This window comes from Cricetulus griseus, chromosome 5 (assembly GCF_003668045.3).
Source record: "Cricetulus griseus strain 17A/GY chromosome 5, alternate assembly CriGri-PICRH-1.0, whole genome shotgun sequence".
NCBI lineage: Eukaryota > Metazoa > Chordata > Mammalia > Rodentia > Cricetidae > Cricetulus > Cricetulus griseus.
The window spans coordinates 70,197,130-70,220,693 of NC_048598.1; the positions used below are offsets into that span (position 1 = coordinate 70,197,130).

Consider the following 23,564-nt stretch of genomic DNA (forward strand, 5'->3'; position numbering starts at 1 on the left):
ACTACGTAACCCAGGCTGCTCTCAAAACGGTCCCCTACCCCAGCTTCGAGGATTACAATGCACAGCACCATGCCCAGCACTGAATAACCAAAATTCAGTTCATGGTCACAGCGAAGCATTTCAACAGCATTTGAGGATTGTTGACATAAGCAAACAAAATGTCACAGTGGGGTTTTGCTATGTCAAAATAGTGCTTTATAATATCACAATTGTTGGGTGGTATGTGATGCCCTGTGATGTCACAATTCAACACTATGGTGCCATAGTAATCACAATGCACTTGGTGATGCGGTGGCACACGTGGAGCACCATCCTGTCGTTAGTGGACATTCTAGTGTCTATGGTGCAGTCCTATCACAACAGAGCCCTGTGCTATCACAATGCCAATGCCACAGTGACACAATGGAGCCTTGAATTAGATCGACTTTGGTGACATCAAAATGAGCCATGTCACATTTGAGTGTTGGGATGACACTGTGCCCCATGCAGCACTGTGATGTCCCTGTTGAGTTTTATATCTGTGGATACTTTGCCTGCATGTACACGTGCACACATTTGTTGCTTGGTGCCCTTGGAGGCCAGGACAGAGTAGTGACAATTGTGGGAATCAAACCTAGTTCTTCTGGAGGACAAGTGCTGTAAGCTTCAGCCATCTCTCCAGCTTTCCTTTTATCTTAGGTAAGTATAAATGCTCACATTATAGTCTTTTGTAGAGGAGAGGTAAAGGTGTTTCCTATTACCCAAATCGCTAGTAAACACTGGACTGTTGATGTCCATGCATAAGTGAGATTTTGTTTCTGGTTGTAGCCAAGTAGATGTCACTCCCTAAACATGATCTCAATAAATGCAGATGTCCACGTGCTGAGGCCAGAGGCCATCACAAGTACATAAAGTTCAATGATGTTACTTTGAGTCAAATGTGAAAATGGCCCCCAAAGGGAGTGGCACTGTTAATAGGTATGGTCTCGGAGCAAGTGTCACTGTAGAGGCAGGCTTTGAGGGCTCATATATGCTCAAGATACCACTAAGTGTCTCAGTCCACTCTGTTGCCTGCACAAGATGTAGAACTCTCAGCTACCTCTCCAGGACATGTCCCACCATAATGGACTAAACCTGGATGAAAAGAATGCTCAATGGTGATAGGTATACTTAACAAACCTGTATTAGCAATACAAAAGCACAGATGAGGCACAGAAACAAGAACAGGTGATGGAGGACCCCTGCCCCCAAAGTTCTTAGGTTCCCTGTACACAAATAAATTGTAGAAAAGTTTGGTCACTGTTTGAATCTTGAATACACCTGTTGAAATTGATCTGTTAACCCTCTACTAGCTTGGGTGAAAACAAGTTATTCCAGATCCTCACAGTACTTGTGCAAATCTGTATTCACACTTGGACTGCCTTCTCACTCTTCAAATGTGTATTTAACTTCCAGTTTCAGAGGTTGAAGCCTGACATTTCTTTTGGGTTTTATGTGCACAACCACCAGACAGTCAAACAGCATCGGTGGGGCCAGCAAAGGCTGCTGGTGGTGTCTAAGCCTGTAATATAACACAGAGTAAACTAAGGGGGTTGTGAAGCCTGAATACAAACTCAGGTCAGGAGAGGGCAAGTTCCTGATGGCCTTTTTCATTGGCATGAACCAACACATTTTTCCTCCATCAGTCTCATCAGTGGCTGGCACATGACTGCACCTGGTAAAATAAAGTGGGCCTTTATAACAAAATCACATCTGCCCAGATATGCACATAGAATGCTTTCAGGATCACTGGTCCCTCTTCCTTTTTCTTGCTCTTTTTTTCCCAGAGCGTGCAGGTGTTGGAGTGTTTTGCCCCTCTTCTTTCACTGTGGACACAGGCTGTTTGAAAATGACTTCATCATCTTTACTGTCATTGATTTCGGTCACTTCTGATTTTCGTCTCTCCAAAAATGTTGGTGTACAAACTGGTGTAGGACCCTGAAATCAGTAAGTGCATTACAGTACAGGACTGAGAACAGGCTTCTAGAACAACCACCCAACACCACCATTCTCCTAGCTTTATCAGGAATGACCACCCAACACCACTATCCTCCTAATTTTAAGTTGTACCATGTGAACTATTTTTCAGCCTGTTTTTATCTCCTGCTGACACAATTAAAGATGGTCAGGGCCTTTAGGAGCTTATCAAACTTGGTAAGCAAATTCATTCAGTGGATATAAGATATTAAATACAAAGTTGTTAAGACACTAGTTAGGGAATCTACCAAAATGTCACAAGATTCAATCTAGTATTGAGCCACATTGATGGTTTATGTTTGTAACCTCAGCTTTCAGGAAGCAGGGACAGGAAGATCAGAAGTTTGGTTAGTATAGACCACAATGTGAGTTGGATGACTACTTGAGATCCTGTTTCAAGTAATCAAAAACACTCAAATACTCACTCAGCCCCACTGAATGGAATAACAGTGCCTGCTTTTCCTCCTTCAAACCATGACTACAGTAACTGGCTCCCAGAACATGACACACTCACCTGGCTGTCAACAGACTTCTTAGACCGCCTATTTTTCCTGTGACGAATGCGTCTGTGAATTCCCTTCAACATCTTCCTCTCCTTTTTCTTAGGTATTCCTGAAAGCCTTTTTCCTGGGTCAGGCAAAACCTAAAAATAAAGGTTAGGAGTTAAACAATTTGTACATTTCTCAGCTATGCACACGTTCTAGTTGTACGCCCATCTTTAAATTAGTTCATGCTAGCAGGCTAAATGCTTGGCTAAAACGCCAATATTATGGTGCATGCCTATAATCCCAGCTGAGATTACACATCACATCCTGCCCCAAGTCTTGACACAATGCTTCTGTGTAATGACTGGGCCGGGGGCAAAGAGACACCTAGCTTCTGAGGAAGTCTGTCTAATAAGCCTGGAAACAGATGCCATCTCTCACCAACTAGGTGAAAAAGGCTGATAGGTTCTATGGAAGAAGGAAAACTGTCTCAAGATTCAGCCAAGGAAAGAGGTAAGACCTTCAGCAACTCTAGGTATAGCCCTTATAACCTACATTCTTGTTTTATAGTGAAAGACACATGGCACGTCCTTCTGTAGTGGAGGGAAAAGTCCAGCCAGCTTCCCCATCTCCTGACTGGCAAAGGACTTAGAGCCAGAAAAATACCTCTGTGATTCACTCACTTCTTGTTCCTGGGGTTGCTGTAGTTCAACCCACACACACTTGAAATCTATCACAGAATTGATGCTCAACTGACAGAATGAGTCGACTTTATGAACATTTCCAATTTAATAGAATAAGAGGCAAAATCTTAACTAGAATGGCATAATAATGAAGATCAAGGGGCTGGAGAGGTGGCTCAGTACTGGCTGAGAAGCTTCCAGAGAAGCTACGTTCAGTTTCCAGCACCCACACAGTGGCTCACAACTGTCTGTGCACGCAAGCCTGCAGGCAGAAGGACAGTGGTGTCCTGTCCCGTCATTGTTTTGTTTCCCCAAGACAGTCTCTCACCCAACCTGAAGTTAGGCTGGTGGCCAGCTTTATGTGTCCCTGTCTCTCTTCTTCCTGGGGTTGCAGGCATGTACATGAACATACATGCTAGGCCTGGCATTATATAGGTACTGGAATCTTAACTCAGGTCCTAGTATTTGCATAGCAAGTGCTCTTTCTCACTGGTCACCTCTCCACCTGATTTTAGGCCTTTAACAACCCACAATGAGACCGCCGGGCAATGGTGGCACACGCCTTTAGTCCTGGCACTCGGGAGGCAGAGGCATGTAGATCTCTGTAAGTTCGAGGCCAGCCTGGTCTACAGAGTGAGTGCCAGGACAGATACAGCAGCATAAACCATAGTCCCAGCACTAGGAATGTGGGAGGCAGGAGGATGAGCACTTCATCTTCAGAACATAGGAAGTTGGGGCTTCACTTGGGATGCACGAAGATCACCAGGTCCCAAACCCCCACCCTCAATTGAACTCTTAACAAAAAAACAAAGTAGCTGAAATTACTTTCTTTTTTTCATGTAATTTGCCTTAATTTTTTTTAAGCTACTTTGTATGTGCATGGCATGTGTGTGGAGATCAGAGGACAACTTTAAGGAGTCAGCTCTTTCCTTCAATGAGACCCAGAGATTGAATAGATCAAGAAAGTACCTTCATTCCGAGCCATCTTGCCAACTTTCCTGAAAGTATTTCTATAGTAACCAGTGGCCATTGAGTCAATCTCACCTGGGCACCCTTGGACTCCTTGGGATCCTCAGGGGTGCTAAGAGTGCCTTGTGAAGTCTTTTTCTTTGGATTAGGTAAGACCTGCAAATAAACAGTTTGCACATTAACAGCTTTTTGAATATGATGTAGCCGAATGCTTATTTTGAACATCAAAGTCCAGTTGCCAAATGGTTCAAATGTAACCAGGGACAAAGGCTTTGCTATAACACAGGTGAGTATCACATGCTTATAATCACAGCACTTGGAAGGCTGAGGCAGAAGGATCTCCAATTTGTGGGGAACCTAGATCATGTATGTAGCAAGATCCTTGCTTAAAAAACAAACAAAACACTGGGGACTAGAGAGATGGCTCAACAATTAAGAACACTAGCTGCTCTTTCAGAGGACCCAGGCCCTCTTCTGGCCTCTGAGGTGCCTGGAATCCACTTGGTAGACATCGGGAACAAAGCTGGCAGGAGTCTGAGGATGTAGTTCATACAAAGCGGTACACCTAAAGTCACAGGTTATACCTTCAGGACCACACAAATCTGGATCTCAGCACTCAAGCAGGAAGACCAGACACTCTGTCATCCCCAGCTGCATAACAAGTTTGATGCCAGCTTGAAACAAAGAGCCAGTCTTAAAGCCATCAACAGCAGTAGCAGCTGCTGCCTATGTGGGGCTATAAGCCACCTATTCACCCAGGAACTCAAAGGGCAGAGGCAGGAGGAACTGCATTCCAACCAGTCCACGCAACTCAGGGAGATTTTTTTTTCTTTAATGGGGGATATTGTTTGTGGGTAGGATGGATGGATGATGCATGATCAATGCTCTCTGGGTTTCATCTTCAGTACCATCAATGTTAAACAGAACCCACAACGCGATGTTTCAAAGTTTTAGTGAAAACCTTACCACAAACTGGACCAGTACTTAGCAATAGACCACTCACTTGTTTGCATTAACAGATTCTAGTCTGGTCGCCAATCAATCAAAAGAACCACATGCCCCATACCCAAAACCTAGCATGTGAGAAGCACTGTAATAGTCTTTACAATCATACAGACTTTCGCCAGAACTAGTGAGGTAGAAATCCACCCCAAAGAGAATCCACCAAGAAAGCCTTAGGAAAGGACACTTACCAACGAAGGGAAACTATAATCAATCCCCTTCTTGGCTAGCTTCTTCCGGAGTAATTTTTCCTTCCTCTTGAACCGATATTCCATCTTCAACATTTCAAAATGCCCCCGTTTCTGATTATAGCGTCTCACTGATGGAAATGATGGCTGTTGAAACGGAACATTCCATTCTTTAAAAAGTTCTTTATGGACTCTTTCTGGTGGCATAAATTTACCTATATATAAAAAGAACAAAACAAAAAGGAAAGGATCTTAACTTTAATTTTATATTTTTCCTAGGGCCATTTCTTTTCTTTTTTTTGTGAGAAGTTTTATTAGAAAAGGGAGGGAAGGGGGAAGGAAAGAAAAGAGGTAAAGAGGCACAGAGACAGAGAGAGCACAGAAGAAAAAAGGGAGACAGGAAAAGTCCTATCAAGAGAGGGAAGTGCGGGGATGGGGGGGAGGAAGAGACCCTAGGGCCATTTCTTGTAGTATAAACTAATTAAATGGCAGAAAGTAACTTTTTGAAACTCAAAATATTATTGTCTATGCAGATGCATGCGTGTGGGTTCACACGCCTAGATGCACACGGAAGCCAGAGGACAACTTTGTAAAGTGGTTTTCTCCTTCCACCTTTATGTGGCTTCTGGGGACTGAACTTGATTGTCACACCTTCACAGCAAGCACCCTTACCTACTGAGCCACCCTTCTGCCCCTTTTTAACACATGGTCTCACGTAGTCTCAGCTGTTTCTGAATACCCTGTGTTGCCTAGAATGACCTTGAATCTGTGATCTTCCAGCTTTCACGTTTACTATGAATACAGATATAAAAGCTTATGTCGTCAGACACAGTGCATGTGTCCCTAGGATGAAATCCAGAGCCCTGTGCATGCTAGGCCAGCATTCTATCAGCTAAGCTACACTCCCAGGCCCAGACGATCCCGTTCTATCCTGGACAGGCTAATAGTCACAGAATCCACAGTCTGTACAGACAACAGTCTGCAGAATCCAGAGTCCTTGCTAACATTTTCCTTCAAGGCAGACAAGTACAGACCCAGTCCTCTCAGCTTCCTGCCCAGCCACTTTCCTCAACAGAAGCCATGCTTTCAACTGAGCAAGAAACCCCCATCAGCATGTGGACTGGTCACAGGGCAGGGCACACTCTACCATGTTAGTGGCTATAGCTGGCCTTGTATACAGCGAACGCACCTGTGCAGAGCGGGAGGAGGGCACATGGTTTGCTTCACCACTCTGCCTTGTTTCCTTTAGAGCCTCCCATTGAACCTGGAGCTAGGCTGGCAGCCAGCGCTGCATTCAATGTCATTGAGTTTGATTCTGCAACAGGATTCCTTTCTTTTGGTATTATCCCTTTTAGACTCCATGAATGGGCTGTACCCAGACCTCAGAATAAACTCTTGAGTTTTATGGGTGTCAAGAATTTGACCTGTAGCCTATCTCTCCCATTTTGGTTTCCTCACATTCCCCAACAACTGAACACCAGTCAGCCCTGGTTTGGCATTTACCACCCTTTTGTCAGCGATGACTTCAGTCTGCGCCCCATCCCTCTCTAACGTCAGTATTTCTCCTTTGTTTTTGGAAACAGATCCACACCCCATGTACTGTGTTGGGATTAAAGGCATGTGTCACCATGGTAGGCAATAATTTTCTATTTTAATCACCTATTAAGGATGGGTTAGCACTTCTTCCCAAGGACAACCCCATGCTTAACCCATCAGTGTAGAGAAAGCCCCCATGCTAGGTCAGAGTACTTACACGATAAAAGTCTTTCACCAAAAAGGTAGTTGTCCATTGTTTCTGCAACTATCTTGGCAACATCCTCAGATTCAAACTCCACAAAGGCATATCCTCTGCTATTTCCAGTCTGCAACAGAAAACCCACAGAAAGAACAGTTAAATCTAACACGTCATCAAGCTCCTAACATGTTCCTATGGGTGCCCAGGAGATACCACAACTTTCACCACTTCAACTCCAACCCCACTCCACACACTCTGGAACTTTTTGTTTTACAAAAAAAAAAAAAAAAAAAACCATGACAGTCACAACTTGGAAAAAACAGATTTTCTGCTAGCCTTAAAATTCCCCTCAGTAATATGATTATTCTGGCTATGATGCATTCAACAGCAATGCCTGGTGCTAAGAAGGCCATCTTTGCTCTCCCACAGTACCAGACTCTTGTCATTTAATTTGTCACAAGCATAATGTTGTTTCATTAAGAACATAGCAGTCTGGGCACACCTGTAATTCTAGTTACATAGGAGGTTGTGGCAGGAGGATCTGATGGACCTTATGAGTCTAGTTAGGCCACTCTGGGCAACTTAGTTTAAGAGTAAAACAAGAATGTAACCTAGCTTTTACCTATTAGGTCCTGAGTTCAGGCTCCAGTACTAGAGAGGAAAATGCAGGCAGCACAACCTCATCTCACATGTTAAGGGTGGAAATAATCAACTCTCCAGTGTCATGAGGCCCACCAAGAAACTGACACTGGTTTTACCGCCCAGGGAAAGGAACATGCCAACAGTCTCTAAAATGCAGGCCTTGAATTCCTAATCCCTGCCCACAAGTGAATTTCCTTACCCATATTAGTCTCAAGTGTCATATGGGGTCTGGAGTTCAAATGTCTATGTTTTGATTCTGGCGCGGACACCAGACTTGTGCTAAGTAACATGTAAGCCTCAGATTGTAATTCCATGGAATGACAATAAAATAACCTGTAATAATCAGATTGCTATGAAACCATGTGTGTGTGTGTATTCCACCCCATACTTAGAGCAAAAGTGCTCTTACCATTAAGTCATTTCCCTAGTGCCCAACCAGCTTAATTTTGAAACGTCCTCTCACTGTCCTGGAGTTGGGTGAGGCTTCATCCCAGGGATGAAGTCCCCACCTTCTTAGCATTGGGATTATAAGTGTACATGACCACACCTGGCTTTTGACCTGGGTTCTGTAGATTGAGAGTTATAGACTGAGCTATCTCCCCAGCCTCATGACTTCTTTCTTTTTATTGAGGAAGGATTCCACACTATGCAGCTGTGGCTGGCTTCAAACTCAAAGATCTGCCTGCCTTTGCTTCCTAAGTATTGGGATTAAAGGTACACGCTGCTATGCAAGATTTATTTTCCTGTGACTCCACTGCAACTCGTGTTAGTTTATATTTATTTACAGTCAAGCTCTCCTTATGTATCCCTGGCTGTGCTGGAACTCATGACATAAACCAGGCTGGCTTTGAACTCAACAGAGAGATCTGCTGGCCTCTGCTTCCTGAGTGCTAAGATTAAAGGTGTGTACCACCATGCCCAGCTTGTGAAAAGTTCTTGAGTGTGAACTTTGCAGGTAACAATGTTGTGCCTATGAATACAAAAGATGACACACAATGGAAAAACAAAAACACACATAGCTGAGTTCAGACACATAATCTTACCCGTTTACTTCTGGACAATCTGAATCTGCTAATAGTGCCAAACTGGGTAAAGTAGTCATAGATGTGCGTTTCAGAAAGTGTTGAAGGCAGGTGGCCCAGAAAGATCACTCCAGGGTTAAGACTTCCTTCCTTCTTTTGCTGAGGACAAAAACAACAAATAAATATTTTAAAAACACAAACTCATTGGGCTGGAGACATAGCTGAGAGGTTAAGAGGAGTGGCTGCTCTTCCAGAGGTCCTCAGTTCAATTCCCAGCAACCACATGCTCACAACCATGCGTTGAGATCTGGTGCCCTCTTCTGGTGTACAGATATACATGGAAGCAGAATGTTGTATACATAATAAATTAAATCTTAAAACAAAAACAACATACACACAAACTCATACTGCACAGGGTCTCACTATGGAACTTTGGCTGGCCTGGAACTCACTATGTAGACCAGGCTGGCCTCTAACTCCTGAATGCTGGGATTAAAGGCCCCCGCCACCATGCCCTTTAAGGGATATTAATTCTACAGTCTTTTTAGGGGAGAGGTAGAGATTTGCCTGCCTATGCCTCCACAGCACTGGGACTGAAGGTATATACCACCTTGCCTGGCTTGCAATAAAACTTTCAAAACCCTTCACTCCCCTTGGTTCAGAAACCTACTCATATCTCTATTACAGCAGTAATTAAAGAGCTAGGTGTTTGATGTCTCTCTTCCCTTAAAGAAAACTGCTGGGCTGCCAATGGTTTTCTTGGGGTCACAGTGCAAGAGACAGACTCGCAAGGGTTGTCTTCTGACCTACATATGCACCACGATGCACATCATGGACACACACATATCCATGCCCACCCACCCCCACAGAAAGTCTTTCATCTCAGTACAGCATGTGTTTTGGAGCTAGCTGTATTGTAAGATCAAACATCTGTCATTGTCACTTTGAACCTGAGACCTTCAATTCTGAATGCAGAGGAGTTTATTCACACCTATTTCCAGCTGTTAACCTTCGCGATGCAGACTGTACTTCTCTGTCACCATACTCTAACCCAGGTAGTGACCCAGGCCTACAATCCTAGCTGAAATTCAGTAAGTGGATATAAGAATTCAAAGCCTCAGCTGCACCGTAAATTTAAGGCTAGCTTGGGCTACAGTAGACCCTGTAGTGACATTAAAAAGTAAACAAACAAAAAACCAACCCCAAACCCCCAAAACCCTCCCCCAAAACAAAACAACAACAAAGAAAACCTTTCATTTTCTCCAGTGCATTTCAGGCTATAAACCAGGGGGAATATAAACTTTTGTCAGGGGCCACTGTGGGCAAACAGAGCTTGTCTTGTCTCTATCATCTTTCTTTTCCTTTGGGGAATGAGGGGGTTCGAGACAGGGTTTCTCTGTGGCTTTGGAGGCTGTCCTGGAACTAACTCTTGTAGACCGGGCTGGTCTCGAACTCACAGAGATCCTCCTGCCTCTGCCTCCCGAGTGCTGGGATTAAAGGAGTGCGACACCACTCCTTTAATCCCGGCCTTTCCCTTCTTTTCGTTTTTTTCAAGACACGGTTTCTCTGCGTAGCCCTGGCTGTCCTGAAACTGAAAATATCAACCTGCCCTTGCCTCGAGTGCGTCACCACCGTCCGACAATGTCTCTATTTTCTTTAACTAAGCCGTGATCTGAATGTGTAGTCCACACTATTTCTGACTCTCGATCGTCCTGCTTCCCCCTCCCCGGTGCTGGGGTTTTGCATCTTAATCCCGCCTTCTAAGCGCTCCAACATTAGGGCGCACACACACCTTCCGAGCGCTGCGGTGACCCACGAACCCTGCCTGAATTTGCGGGTCAAAGCGGAAGTGTGGCAGCTTTAACTTATCCTGACGTCTGGACGTGTCACGCTCCTACACGTGCTACCTCTTTGTCTCCACGAGAGTCCTGGGGGCCTAAAGAGCCAAACCCCACACTGATTCCCGGCCTGCCCCAGTCTCCTGACTTGAACCGCAGCCTCCAAGCCCGTGAGAGGCCCGCTCCCCATGCGGCCCCGCCAGCTCCTCCGGGCCGGAGCTCCCGCCCGCCCGCTCACCTTTTTCACGCGCTGTTGGACTTGCGTCACCTCCTTCTGAAACAGCGAGTCTTCCTGCGGGTTCAGCGCCAGATTCGGCTTTGCGGGGCCGTCTAACACCGCCATGCCGGCGGAGTTACCAGCGGGTCCACGCGGAGCTGCCGGAAGTGACGCTCCGGATCGCCTCTCGGAAGCGGAAGTAGAGGCGGGAGGAAGCGTAGCAAAGAACTGTTTAGGCCGCGGTGTCTGGTATTGGGCGGGCTCGAGCGCCACCTGCTGGCCATAAACTGAAAGTTTTCTAAAGAGGATTGAAAATAAACCACAAGGCAGAGGGTGGAGTGCTTGCAGAGCATGCGCCATGCGCCAAGTCCTGGGTTGGAAACCGGGACTGGAGTCCCACGGTTTTTTTTTTGTTTTTGTTTTTTTGTTTTTTGTTTTTTGTTTTTGTTTTTCGAGACAGGGTTTCTCTGTATGGCTTTGGAGCCTATCCTGGCACTCGCTCTGGAGACCAGGCTGGCCTCGAACTCACAGAGATCAGCCGGCCTCTGCCTCCCGAGTGCTGGGATTAAAGCGTGTGCCAACAACGTCCGGCTAGAGTCCCACGTTTGTAATCCCATCCTTTAGAAGGTGGAGACAGGAGCATCGGAGTCCAAAGCCACTCTCATATACATAGTGAGTTCGAAGACAGACTGGGCTCCATGGAACCCTGGCTCAAAAACAAACATAAAGAAGTCCCAAACATTAGCCGTGCCCGTCCTTCACTCATGACCCCCGCCGACCCCAACTCATTTGTGTTTTTTTGTTTGTTTGTTTGTTTGTCATTCTTTGGATTTATTTAACTTGAGACAGTCTCACCATAGGTTTCTTTATGGCATTTTCATACAGCCCTCGCTTGGCTCGGTTCGTAACCATCCTCCTTCCTCCCGCCCTTCATTTGGAGTGTGTGCAGGTGCAGTATGCATGCCGGTGCATGTATGCATGCCGGTGCCCATGCATGTGTGTGTGTGTGGGGGGGCGCAGAGTATAAGGACTTAGGCATTATGCTGGCCTGCCCCTGTCACCTGGCAGAATGCACTCAGGCAGTACCCTAGTCAGCCCAGCGTTCCATGGAGGTGCAAAGGACCCTTTTAAGAGAAAGACCCCGCCCACTTAAAGGTCTTTCTGCCAGCTCATTTCTTTGCACTCTTTTTCCTGTTGTTCCCCTGGGGAGACCAGGCTTTTCCTGTCTCCCTCTTCTCCCCTGTCCTCTCTCTCTGTGTCTCTTTACCTCTTTTTCCTTTCCCCTTCCATCTCTGTTCGGGTTTGGCCAACACCTATCCCTCCCTTGGTTCCCTTTCCCAATAAACTCCATGTGGATTTGTTGAGTTTTGTGGTTTGTGTTTTATTGCCCTCAGCTTCAGCAAAACAACAACACAGAGGACAAAGTCAGTTATCGTTCCTCTGCTGTTGCTCAAGGGTTTTTTTTTTTGACAAGAGTCTGGCCAGCTTGCTTCAGAGAGCTACCTGTCCGAAACCCCCAGCACTGGGATAAGAAAGTGATAATATGTCCAGCTTCCACCTGTACCAAGTGAGCTGCATCCTGTTCCTTTGTGAAAAGTCAGTGCTGATGCCGCTGGGTTGGAGCTCAGCAGTACAGTGCTTACATGACATGCACAGAGCCTGAGTTCGGATTCTAGCCTTGAAAGAGGTGTGTGTGTGTGTGGGGGGGGGTGTGAGCCAACCCTGTGGATTAGTCGCTTCCCTACTTCTCACAGCTCCCCAGTCCAAACCCCTCTGTTTGTCACGCTTAAATAATTTACTATTCTTTTAAAATATTAAAATTATATACATTTAAAGTTTTACTTTATTTTTAATTATGTGTCTTGCGGGGAGATGTCTGTGCAGGGTGAGTACAATGCCTGAGGAATCCAGAAGTGGATGTCTGCTGTCCTGGAGCTGTAGTTACAGGTGACAGTGAGGCACCCAACATGGGTGCTGGGAATGGACTTCAGCTGTCAGGAAGAACAGCAAGTGCTCTCTCCAGCTCCACGTTCGTGTTTTTAATAGCAGATATTAGGTTATCATAATGGGTTTATCATGACATTTGCATACATGTATTTTGATCACACTCACTCCCATGACCCTTCCTTTCCCCTCCCACTCCTGCTGACCCCCTTCCTCTTCCCAACTAGTCCACCTTCCAGTGGTGTGTGTGTGTGTGTGTGTGTGTGTGTGTGTGTGTGTGTGTGTGTGTGGTGTGCATCTCTGTGTGTGTTCAGTGGTGTCTGGTAGTCTGGGTTGTATTCTCTGGTGACTAGGGAAATTATTCAGGGCTTTTCACATGTTTAAGGGACATCTGTGCATCTTTTTGAGAAATGTCTATTCAAGGGGCTGGACAGCAGCTGAAAGAGTACACTGCTCTTCCAGAGGACCAGAATTTGATTCCTGGCACTCATAGCAAGTGGCTTCCAACTGCTGTAACTCCAGTTCTAGGGGATCCAACACTCTTCTGGCCCGACTGCACCTGTACTCATATGCACATACCCACACACTTAGAACATACACAATTAAAAATAACTAAATCTTTTTGTTTGTTTGTTGGCTTTGAAACAGGGTCTCACTATGTAGTACTGGCTGTCCTGGAACATGCTATGTAGACCAGGCTGGCCTCAAACTCAGAGATCTGCCTGCCTCTGCCTCCTGAGTTAAAGGCATGCTAACCAAACCTTGCTAAAATTAAATAATCTTAGAAAGAACTGTTTTTCAAGTCCTCTGTCCATGTTTTCCATGTGTGTGAATGTGTATGTGTGTTTGTCTATGTGTGGGTGAGCATGTTCATAGGTGGATGACTATGTGGCGGTCAGAGGACAACCTTCAGTGTCATTTGTGGGGATGCTGTCCACTTCCCTTCACACAGGTTCTCTAACTGGCATAGCTCACCAATTAAGGTAGGCTGACTGGCCAGGGATTTGCCTATCTCCAAATCCCCAGTGCTGGGATCACAGGCACATACGTCTAAATAAAAGAACATGTATGCATGTTTTGCCTGCATGTATGTGTGGGCACCATGTAAGCCCGGTGCCTGAGGAGGCCAAAGGAAGAACTGGAGTTACAAGTGGTTGTGAGCCACTGTGTGAGTGTTTAAAGAGAACCTTGGTATTCTGCAAGAGGGGCACACACTGGTCCCTTCATGCACCCCAGCAGCTCATAGGAGGGGAAGATGTTGGGGTGGGCCACCTCAAAGACCTGGATCTGAGCCTGAGTGGTTACTGAGTTGGTCAACTCCCAGCTCTCCATTGATTATACCATTGAGGCCAGCTCTCCTGAGTGCAGTAAGGAGCAGGTCAACATGGTGCTTGGTCATCAACATGTCCTCAGATGGCTCAGATGGCAGCCCAGACCATGGACATGTGCATGGCCTTTGTTGCTAACATGGGCTACAGACATCAACACAGACCCTATTTTGATAGGGCCATGGACAGAGACATGGCTCTTGGTAGCAGCAGGGCTGTAGACATCACCGTGACCTCAGGGGACAGCACAAGCCTCTCACATCGGGCTGTTCCTTGGCACCACCATCTCCAGTTCCACCTCTCTTCATAGTACACAAACCACTCCACTACTCTCTCTCCCATCTCTCCACCCCATACTCATGCTAGTGGCACCCGCCCTGTGTCCTCTGGCTGCCTTCCATCCTGGCCTGGGCTGGGCCTGTCCCAACTTCGTGTAATTAGAAAGTTTTGTTTGCTGAGATTTCAAACACAAGTACCATAGTTATGTATTCACATAATTTCCCTCACTCCCTCATCCCCTCCAACTCCTCCCGTAGCCCTATCACTTCCTCTCAAATTCACGAACTCTTCATGGAGATCCTGCAGAACCCACTGAGTGTTGCTCGCATGTCTAGGTGTTTGGGGCTGGCCTCGGGATTGGATAACCTATCAGGGGACTCTTTCCTTGAGACAGATTCCACTTCTCAGCAACAGTTGATTTCCTGTAGCTCTTCATCTAGGGGTAAGGCCTTGTGAAATTCCTCCCATCCGTGCTGTCATTCTGCAGGTCTTGCTTAGGCAACCATATTGTTGAGATTTCATGCTTGCAGCTTCCCTATCATATTTAGAAGATACTATCTCTCAACAGACACCCTCATATTCTGGCTCTCACACTCTGACCACTCTTCCACAATTTCCACTGGAGTAGGTGTAGGGGTTTCATTGTAGATAAACTGTTGCTACTGGGCACCTCCATAGTCCCTTATTCTCTGCATTTTGACGAGTTATGGATCTTTGTAGTTACTCCCATCCGACAGTGTGCTGGGCAGTATTTGACAGTTATACACACACACACACACACACACACACACCCACACACCATAGTCACTTGGCAAGAGGTCACTTCAATTGAAAAGTTTCCTTCATCAGATTGACCTGTGAACACGTTGGTGGGACATTTTCTTGATTTATGTATGGGAAAACGCAGCCCACACTGGATGGTGCCACCACCTTTGGCTGAGTAGTCCTGGGCAGTAAGCTTGGGGGTCAGGCATAGTAGTGCACACCTTTAATCACAGCACTCAGGCAGATCTTTGTGAGTTTGTGGCCAGCCTGGTCTACTTAGCAAGTTCCAAGGCAACCTGGGGTGGGGGTGGGGAGGAAAATATACCCTGTCTTTGAAAAGAAAAAAATAAAAAGACAGGTTGAGCTAAACAAGCCAGCAAGCCACGGGGATCAAGCCAATAAATAGTGTTTCATGGCTTCTGCCTTCAGGTTCCTGCCTTGAATTCCTGCCCTGACTTCTTCAGTGATGGACTACAACCTGGGAATTGTAAGATGAGATAAAATCCTTTTTCCTCAAGTTAGTTTTACTATTTTGTCATAGCAACAGAGAAGAAAACTAAAAGATGAGAGCTATATTTATCTGCGGATATAAATATTTAGGCTATGGTTAAAAATTATATTGGATTAGGCACGAATTCTCCCACTAAGAGAGCCTTAAATCCAATAAAACAGCTGTTGTCTACCCATTTTAAACCTGCTACCATTGCAATGTGGCAACTACCCTGCCAGGCTGGGCATTGTCGTTTGTAGGCTTTACAGCTAGGTAGGCCTAGTGATCGCTTGATTTCCTCAGCAGTTTGCATAGTATTTTCTGATACTATGAGAACTAGTCCTCGGGGAAGGGGTTTCCAGGTCAGTTCCAGCTCCATTCATTTCTCTAAGTCCTGTATCTGAATGTATGGTGTCTTCAGCAATAGAGTCTCGTCTTCTGGAAGGAAACTGAGGCCAATGGCAATATAACCCCCCTCCTCTTCATCTCTGATCAACAACTCAGATGGAGATTTCCATGCCTGGTGCTGGCTGGTTTTTTCTTTTTTTTTTCTTTTTTTAGATTATCTATGGCCATTGGGAGAATATTATTACCTTGTATCACATCCCCCATTTTTACATGGGTTCTCGGTGCTATACTTGGGTCTTCATGCTTTCAATGCAAGTTTCTTTACTGATGGAACCATCTCCCCAGTCCTGCTTATTATTTTGTTTTTGAAACAGCTTCTCATTATGCTGTCCAAGATGACCTATAGCTGGCAACCCTTCTGCCACAGCCTCCTGAACATCTGGGTTTACCAGCAATTTGTACTATCTTTTGTTTTGTTTTTTGAGACAAGGTTTCTCTGTGGCTTTGGAGGCTGTCCTGGAACTAGCTCTAATAGACCAGGCTGGCCTCGAACTCACAGAGATCCACCTGCCTCTGCCTCCCTCTGCTGGGATTAAAGGTGTGAGCCACCAACACCTGGCAATTTGTACAATCTTATGGAGATTTTTGTTTTTCCCACATTTTAGCAACTCATTATATATTTTGGATATTAGTCCATTAACAGCTAAGACTCATGGTATTCTATCTCATGCTGGGGTTTTCCTTTTCTTTCCTTCCTTCCTTTTTCCTCTCTCTCTCTCTCTCTCTCTCTCTCTCTCTCTCTCTCTCTCTCTCCACGCCCATTTTGAGACAAGGTTTCTCTATGGAGCAGCCCTGGCTGTCCTGAAGCTTGCTTTATAGATCAGGCTGTCCTTGAACTCATAGAAATCTGCCTGCCTCTGCCTCCTGAGTGCTGGGATAAATAACGTGTGCCACCATAATTAGCATGCTTTTCCTTTTCTTGATAGTGTCCTTTGAGAAACAACATTTTAATGCATCTTTTGTTTTTGAGGCAGGGTCTCAGGTAGCCCGGGATGGTCTCCACTTCCCTGACTGCTGGGATTACAGGTGTATGTCAACACACGTGGTTTACGGGACACTTGGGATTGAACCCAGTGCTTCATGAATGCTAGACTAGTCCTCGACCAACTGAGCCTCAGCCTCCAAACTGTAATTTCGATCAAAATACTTTTTTTTATTTGTTGTTTGTGCCAGGTTCAATTCTCAACACCTATATGGTGGCTTACAACCACCCCAAGCTCTAGTTTCAGGGGTTTCAACACTCTCTTCTGACCTCTTTGGGTACCAGGCACACATGTGGCACACAGAAATACTTGCAGGCAAAACACCCATTCACGTAAAATAAAATAAAAGTAAAAAAATCTTTAAAACTTTGCTTTTGCCTTATTAACATAGTATCTGGGTTTCTCGTGGTTGGAGAAGAGAAGCCAATCATGCCGGTCCTCTGACCTCCATATATACATTGTGGCATGCATATGGACACACAAATACATAAACACAAAATAATATAAATGAAGTGTGGTTTATAAATAATCTTCATACTTTTTATGTGTATGGGTTTTGCCTGTATGTATGTGTACCCTTCATGTGCAGTGCCTGCAGAGGCCAGAAGAGGGCATCAGAACACCAGAACTGGAGTTACGGACTGTGCGTAAGGGTCCTCTGCAGAGGCAACTCTTCAGCACAGAGCCATCTCTCCTGCTCCCAAGTAGGTTTCTTTCGATAACACAATAGGAATTTATGAAAAACATGGAAAGAGAAGTTTGTGAGAGCTGCTGTTGTAGAAAGAGTTATCTTTCCATCTTCTCATTATTTATTTATTTACTTATGACTGATTGATTTTGTGCATGTATGTGCCTGTCTATGAGTATGGGGGGGGGGGGTGTCCACCTTTGTGCAGTATCACACATGAGTAGGTTAAAGGACTCTCCTTCCACTATGTGGGTTCTGGGGATTGGACTCAGGGTCAGGCTTGGTGGTAAGTGCTCTTACCTGTTGAATCATCTTACTGACCTGGTCTGAAGATTATTTTAGGCCAAATACTTGTGAGATTCAGTAATACAAAGAGAAACCTCTGGGAGCTTCCTTTATCTAAGGGAGTTACTTCTGGGAGATGCAGCCTCCTTAAATTCTGTCAGGGAATGTCATGACTTAAAAAATGCTGACAGAGGAACTGGAGATGCAGCTCAGTACAGCGTTTACCTAGTGTGGTGGTTTGAAAGAAAATGGCCCCCAAAGGGAGTGGCACTATAAGGAGGTATAGCCTTGTTTGAGTAAGTGTTGCCTTTTTGGAAGAAATGTGTTAATGTAGAGGTAGGCTTTGAGGTTTCATATATGTACAGTGAGACACTTCACTTCCTGTTGCCTTTGGATCAAGATGTAGAATTCTCCAGCAATATCTCTGCCTGGACACTGCCATACTCCAAACCTCCATCCTCCCCACTCTGATGATACTGGACTAAACCCCTAAAACTGTAAGTCACTACTGCAATTAAGTTTTTTCGTTTATAAGAATTGCTGTGGGGGGCTGGAGAGATGGTTCAGTGGTTAAGAGCACTGGGTGATCCTCCAGAGGTCTTGAGTTTGGTTTCCAGCAACCACATGGTGGCTCACAACCATCCTTAATGAGATCTGGTGCCCTCTTCTGGTTTGCAGGCATACATGCAGGCAGAACACTGTATACATAATAAACAAAAAAAATCTTTAAAAAAGAGTTGCTATATGTTAGATTTCTGCTTAAATTAGAAAGAAGACGCAAGATGAGCCATGAGACTTTAGAGATACATTAACGATAGTTTATTATATCACGGGAGAGCTAGCGAGAGAGAAATAGAAGAACAGAGCAGGACAGAGAGTAAGAGAGAAGAGAGACAGAGTTAATGGCTGACAGCCGTGGTCGGTTCCCGAGAGAAGAGGGAATAAGAAAGACAGGTACCAGCTTTAAAGAGAAAGTCGAGATTGCGCACTGAGGATTTACGCATGCGCACGGTCCTCACGCAGGTCCCTAATGCATGACTAAGTGGTGATGGTGTAGCTCGTCCCTGTGCTTGTCTGCCCGTCGTTAGGGGGTGGGGTCAGCCAGGTGTACGTCCTAATACTATAGTCATGGTGTTTCTTTACAGCAATGAAACTCTTAGACACCTAGCATTTATAAAGCCCTGGGTTCCATCCCCAACCTTAAATAAACCAACACTCAGGGAGCCTGGGATGTGTGTGACCCTGTTTCCACAAAAGGGAAGGCAGTGACAAGGTCGCTCAGATGGTAAAGGCTACTGCTGCTAACCCTGAAGACCTGAATTGGACCATGAAATCCAAATGGTGGAAAGTGAGAACCAAATTTTAGAACTGGGTCTGTCCTAGTTGGCTTTCTGTTGCTATGATAAAACAAACCAAAAACAACTTGGGGGAGAAAAAAGTTTGTTTGACTTACAAGTTAAAGTCCATCAAGGGAAACCAAGACAAGAACTGAAGTAGAAACCAGTGAGGCCCACTGCTTATTGGCTTATTCCAGACTCACATTCAACCTCTTTTCTTAAATAACCCTGGCCTACCTGTCTAAGGATGATGGCGCCTACAGTGGGATGGGCCCTCCTGCATCAATTACCAATCAAGAAAATGCCCTAAAGACACGGGGCAATGTGATGGAAGCAACTCCTCCACTGAAGTTCTCTCTTCCCAACTGTATTGCTTACTTTTCTGTTGCTGTAATGAAACACCATGATCAATGCAAATTATGAAAGAAAGTCCATGATAGCAGAGGATTCATGGGCTAGGTGTTCAAATACACAGCCCATGAGGGACAGTTCTTGTTCAAACTGCCACATCTGTTTCCCAAGTGCTGGGATTAAAGGTGTGCACCACCACACTCTTCATGCAGCAAGTGTTCTTAACCACTGAGTCATCTAATCAGCCCCCAATAAAGCTTTTTATTTTTTTAAAAGATGTTTGTTTGAGACAGGGTCTTATTTTACAGCCTAGGCTGTGGAGGGAGACCTTTTTCCATCTGGTCTTGGTCCTACTAGACTGGTTTTCTTTCTGCCCTCTGGGTCCCGGTATTTGCTTATGAAATAACCACTCTAAGGCTTAATATCTATTTATAATTGTTTGGCCAAGGGCTTAGGCTTCTTATCGGCTATCTCTCTCTTATAAATGAACCCATTTCTATTAATCTGTGGTTGTGGCTTACCTAGCTGGTGTCCTGGCATCCTGCCTCCCCAGCGGCTACATGGTATCTTATCTCTCGACTCTGTCTTCCTTCTCCCGGCCTCTTCGTTCAGAATTCCCACCTACCTAAATTCTGCCTATTCACTGACCAAAACAGATGTCGTTTTAGAGAAACGACCAATTAGAGAAACATGTAGTCACATCATACAGAAGGACATCCCCCATCACTAGGCTGACCTGGGACTTGTGGTGATTCTCCAGCCTCAACTTCCTACAACTGGGATGACAGGTGTGAGCCACACACCCGATACTCCCAGGACATCTTTTCTTCTTTTTAGATTTTTGAATTTATTTGTCTTTATTACACATGTGTTGGTATTTTTGCCTGCAAGCATGTCTGTGTGAGGATTTGGAGTTATAGGCAGTTGTGAGCCGCCATGTGGGTGCTGGGAATTTAACCAGGGTCTTTTGGAACAGAAGTCAGTGCTTTTAACTGCTGAACCCTCTCTACAGCTCTCCATGCAATTTCCTTGGATTTGAGGGCCCTCGCTGCTCCATCTACTCTCAAGCTTTCAGTATCTCCGTGTGCTTTATATACATTGTCCAGGCTCTTACCTGTATCAGTACTTAGTGGGAGGAAGAAGGAAAAGTGTTTCTAGTCTATCCTTCCAGACGTGGAATTTTGCTAGGAGACCTTTTTTGGGGAAATTTGAAAAAAAATGGGAAAGATTGAAAAGAAATTCTGAAAACCAGGTTCTGCTCTGAGTAGTGTCACCAGGACAGCTGGAAGCCCAGCCATCCATTCAGAAGCCACTGGACATGCTAGGCAGCCATGTAGAAATCTGGATTGGGAGGGCGTTGGTGGTACACGCCTTTAATCCCAGCACTCGGGAGGCAGAGGCAGGCAGATCTCTGTGAGTTCGAGGCCAGCCTGGTCTACAGAGTGAGTTCCAGGACAGGTTCCAAAACTACACAGAGATACTCTGTCTCAAAAAACCAAAAAAGAAAAAAAACTCACAAGAGAGGTATAAAGTATATAACGTTGTAAGACATAAAAGCTTAAATTGTTTATCTAAGAAAATGTTTTGAAGCCTAAAAAGATAGTTTTGGGTTGTAATACAAATTAGGATAGAAAATAAATTATGGGGGGCTGGAGAGATGGCTCAGAGGTTAAGAGCACTGACTGCTCTTCCAGAGGTCCTGAGTTCAATTCCCAGCAACCACATGGTGGCTCACAACCATCTGTTATGAGATCTGGTGCCCTCTTCTGGTGTGCAGATATAAATGGAAGCAGAATGTTGTATAGATAATAAATAAAAAAAGAAAATAAATTATGTACAAAACTTTGGACTCACTAAGATAGGACAGATAATACAGTACTTTTTCCAAATTTACCAAATACATATGGACCAGAAATTGTGAATATAATTCTTACCTAATAATTGTTCTTAGTGTATATAGTTTTACTATGTTTGAGTTAAAACTTTTTCATTTTTATTTAGACAAAAAGGGCAGAATGTTGTGAAATAATCTTTTTGTATATTGTGAAGATATGTCTTTGCCAAGGTGCCTTCTGATTGGTTTAATAAAGAGCTAAATAACCAATAGCTAGGCAGGAGGTATAAGAGGGACTTCCAGGCACAGAGAGGACTCTGGGAAGAAGAGAGGCAGAGAAGGCAGTTAGATACAGAATGACACACAGAGTAAGATAGAGGTAAAAGCCATATGGTAGAATGTAGATCAATAAAACTATGGGTTAATTTAACTTATAAGAGCTAATTAGGAACAAGCCTAAGCTATAGGCTGAGCTTACATAATTAATAATAAGTCTCCAAAGAAAAATCCATTACACAGCTTTAACTACAGAGTGAATTTTGGGCCAGTATGAGCTATAAAGCAAGAGGAGAGGAGAGGCCAGGGGGTAGGGTGGGGGCGGGGGGAAGTGGAGAGGGAAAAGAAAAGAAGAGAGGCGAGAAGAGGAGGTATTATATGCTTGTAACCCTGGTACTTGGGAGGTGAAGACAGGAAGATCAGAAATTCAAGGTCATCCTTAGCTAAATGGCAAGTTTGGGGTCTGGCCTACATGAGGCTCTTAAAAGAATTAGAAAGAAAAGAAAAATGGAAGGAAGGAAAGAAGGAAGGAAAGAAGGGAAACAGTGAATAGGGAAGAAAGGAATCAACTGGGGTCCCTTAATTCCCACTGAAGGCACACCTCCTCCAACGACTTGGACTTAAGATCTTCCAAATGGTCCCATCTCCTAGAGTTTCCACGACCTCACCATCTCCATGAGCTCAGGATAATGACTTCAATACACAGTCCTTCAGGGAACATTCTAGACCCAATTTACGGTAAGGATTCATGGTCAACCTGGGGTATGGTTTATGTAGGCTGCTCCTAGATAGCGATGATTCTAACTTTTTATCTTGCTTTTCTTTTTTTGAGGGGGACGGGGGTTTTTGAGGCAGGGTTTCTCTGTGGCTTTGGAGGCTGTCCTGGAACTTGCTCTTGTAGACCAGGCTGGTCTCGAACTCACAGAGATCTGCCTGCCCCTGCCTCTCGAGTGCTGGGATGAAAGACATGTGCCACCACCACTCGGCTAAGATTATATTTTTATAAATTTGCTCTATTTAGAAGTTTGTTTTCTAAGTCAGTTGTTTTCTTGCCTTCAATATCCAGAGAGTGTAGTGGGGAAAAGATATTCACCAACCCCACATTTGACAAAGGGCTGGTCTCCAAAATATACAAAGAACTCAAGAAGCTAGTTTCCAAAACACCAAACAATCCAATTAAAAATGGGGTTCAGAACTAAATAGACAATTCTCAATAGAGGAATCTAAAATGGCTGCAAGACACATAAGAAAGTGTTCAGCATCCTTAGTCATCAGGGAAATGCAGATCAAATCAACTATGAGATACCATCTTACTCCTGTCAGAATGACTAAAATCAAAAACACCAATGAAGTTTATGCTGGAGAGGAGGTAGAGAAAGGGGAACACTTCTCCACTGCTGGTGGGAGTGCCAACTTGTACAGCCACTTTGGAATCAGTTCGGCGACTACTCAAGAAAATGGGAATCAGTCTACCACAAGATCCAGCAATTCCACTCCTATGCATATACCCAAAAGAAGCACATTCATACAGCAGGGACATCTGTTCAACTATGTTCATAGCAGCACTATTTGTAATAGCCAGAAACTGGAAGCAGCTTAGATGCCCCTCAACTGAAGAATGGATAGAGAAAATGTGGTACATTTACACAATGGAGTACTACTCAGCAGAAAAAACAACGGAATCTTGAAATTTGCAGGAAAATGGATGGAACTAGAAGAAACCATTCTGAGTGAGGTAACCCAATTACAAAAAGACAAACATGGTATGTGCTCACTCATATGTGGATTTTAGACATAGAGTAAGGGATTACCAGCCTATA

The 23,564-nt window shown here is 44.8% G+C and overlaps 1 protein-coding gene across 1 annotated transcript; it reads right to left on the reverse strand.

Moving 5' to 3' along the window:
- Positions 1–1,137: 1,137 nt before the first annotated feature.
- On the reverse strand, positions 1,138–10,959 carry Nifk (nucleolar protein interacting with the FHA domain of MKI67). The gene is made up of 7 exons (XM_027417845.2): positions 10,798–10,959; positions 8,743–8,880; positions 7,076–7,184; positions 5,326–5,537; positions 4,208–4,288; positions 2,510–2,638; positions 1,138–1,956 (listed from the first exon to the last, which is right to left on the reverse strand). Exons 1-7 carry the CDS (start codon positions 10,900–10,902, stop codon positions 1,765–1,767), a joined length of 966 nt encoding a protein of 321 aa, XP_027273646.1. The 5' UTR covers positions 10,903–10,959; the 3' UTR covers positions 1,138–1,764.
- Between the last annotated feature and the right edge of the window lie 12,605 nt (positions 10,960–23,564).

Excerpts from the sequence above, each read along its gene's own strand:
- Nifk (XM_027417845.2), bottom strand. The coding sequence starts at position 10,902 with ATGGCGGTGTTAGACGGCCCCGCAAAGCCGAATCTGGCGCTGAACCCG. Across the intron at positions 7,185-8,742 it reads GATTGTCCAGAAGTAAACGG|ACTGGAAATAGCAGAGGATA; the intron begins GTAAGATTATGT and ends TTTCTGTTGCAG. Across the intron at positions 2,639-4,207 it reads AGGAGTCCAAGGGTGCCCAG|GTTTTGCCTGACCCAGGAAA; the intron begins GTGAGATTGACT and ends CTTTATTTTTAG.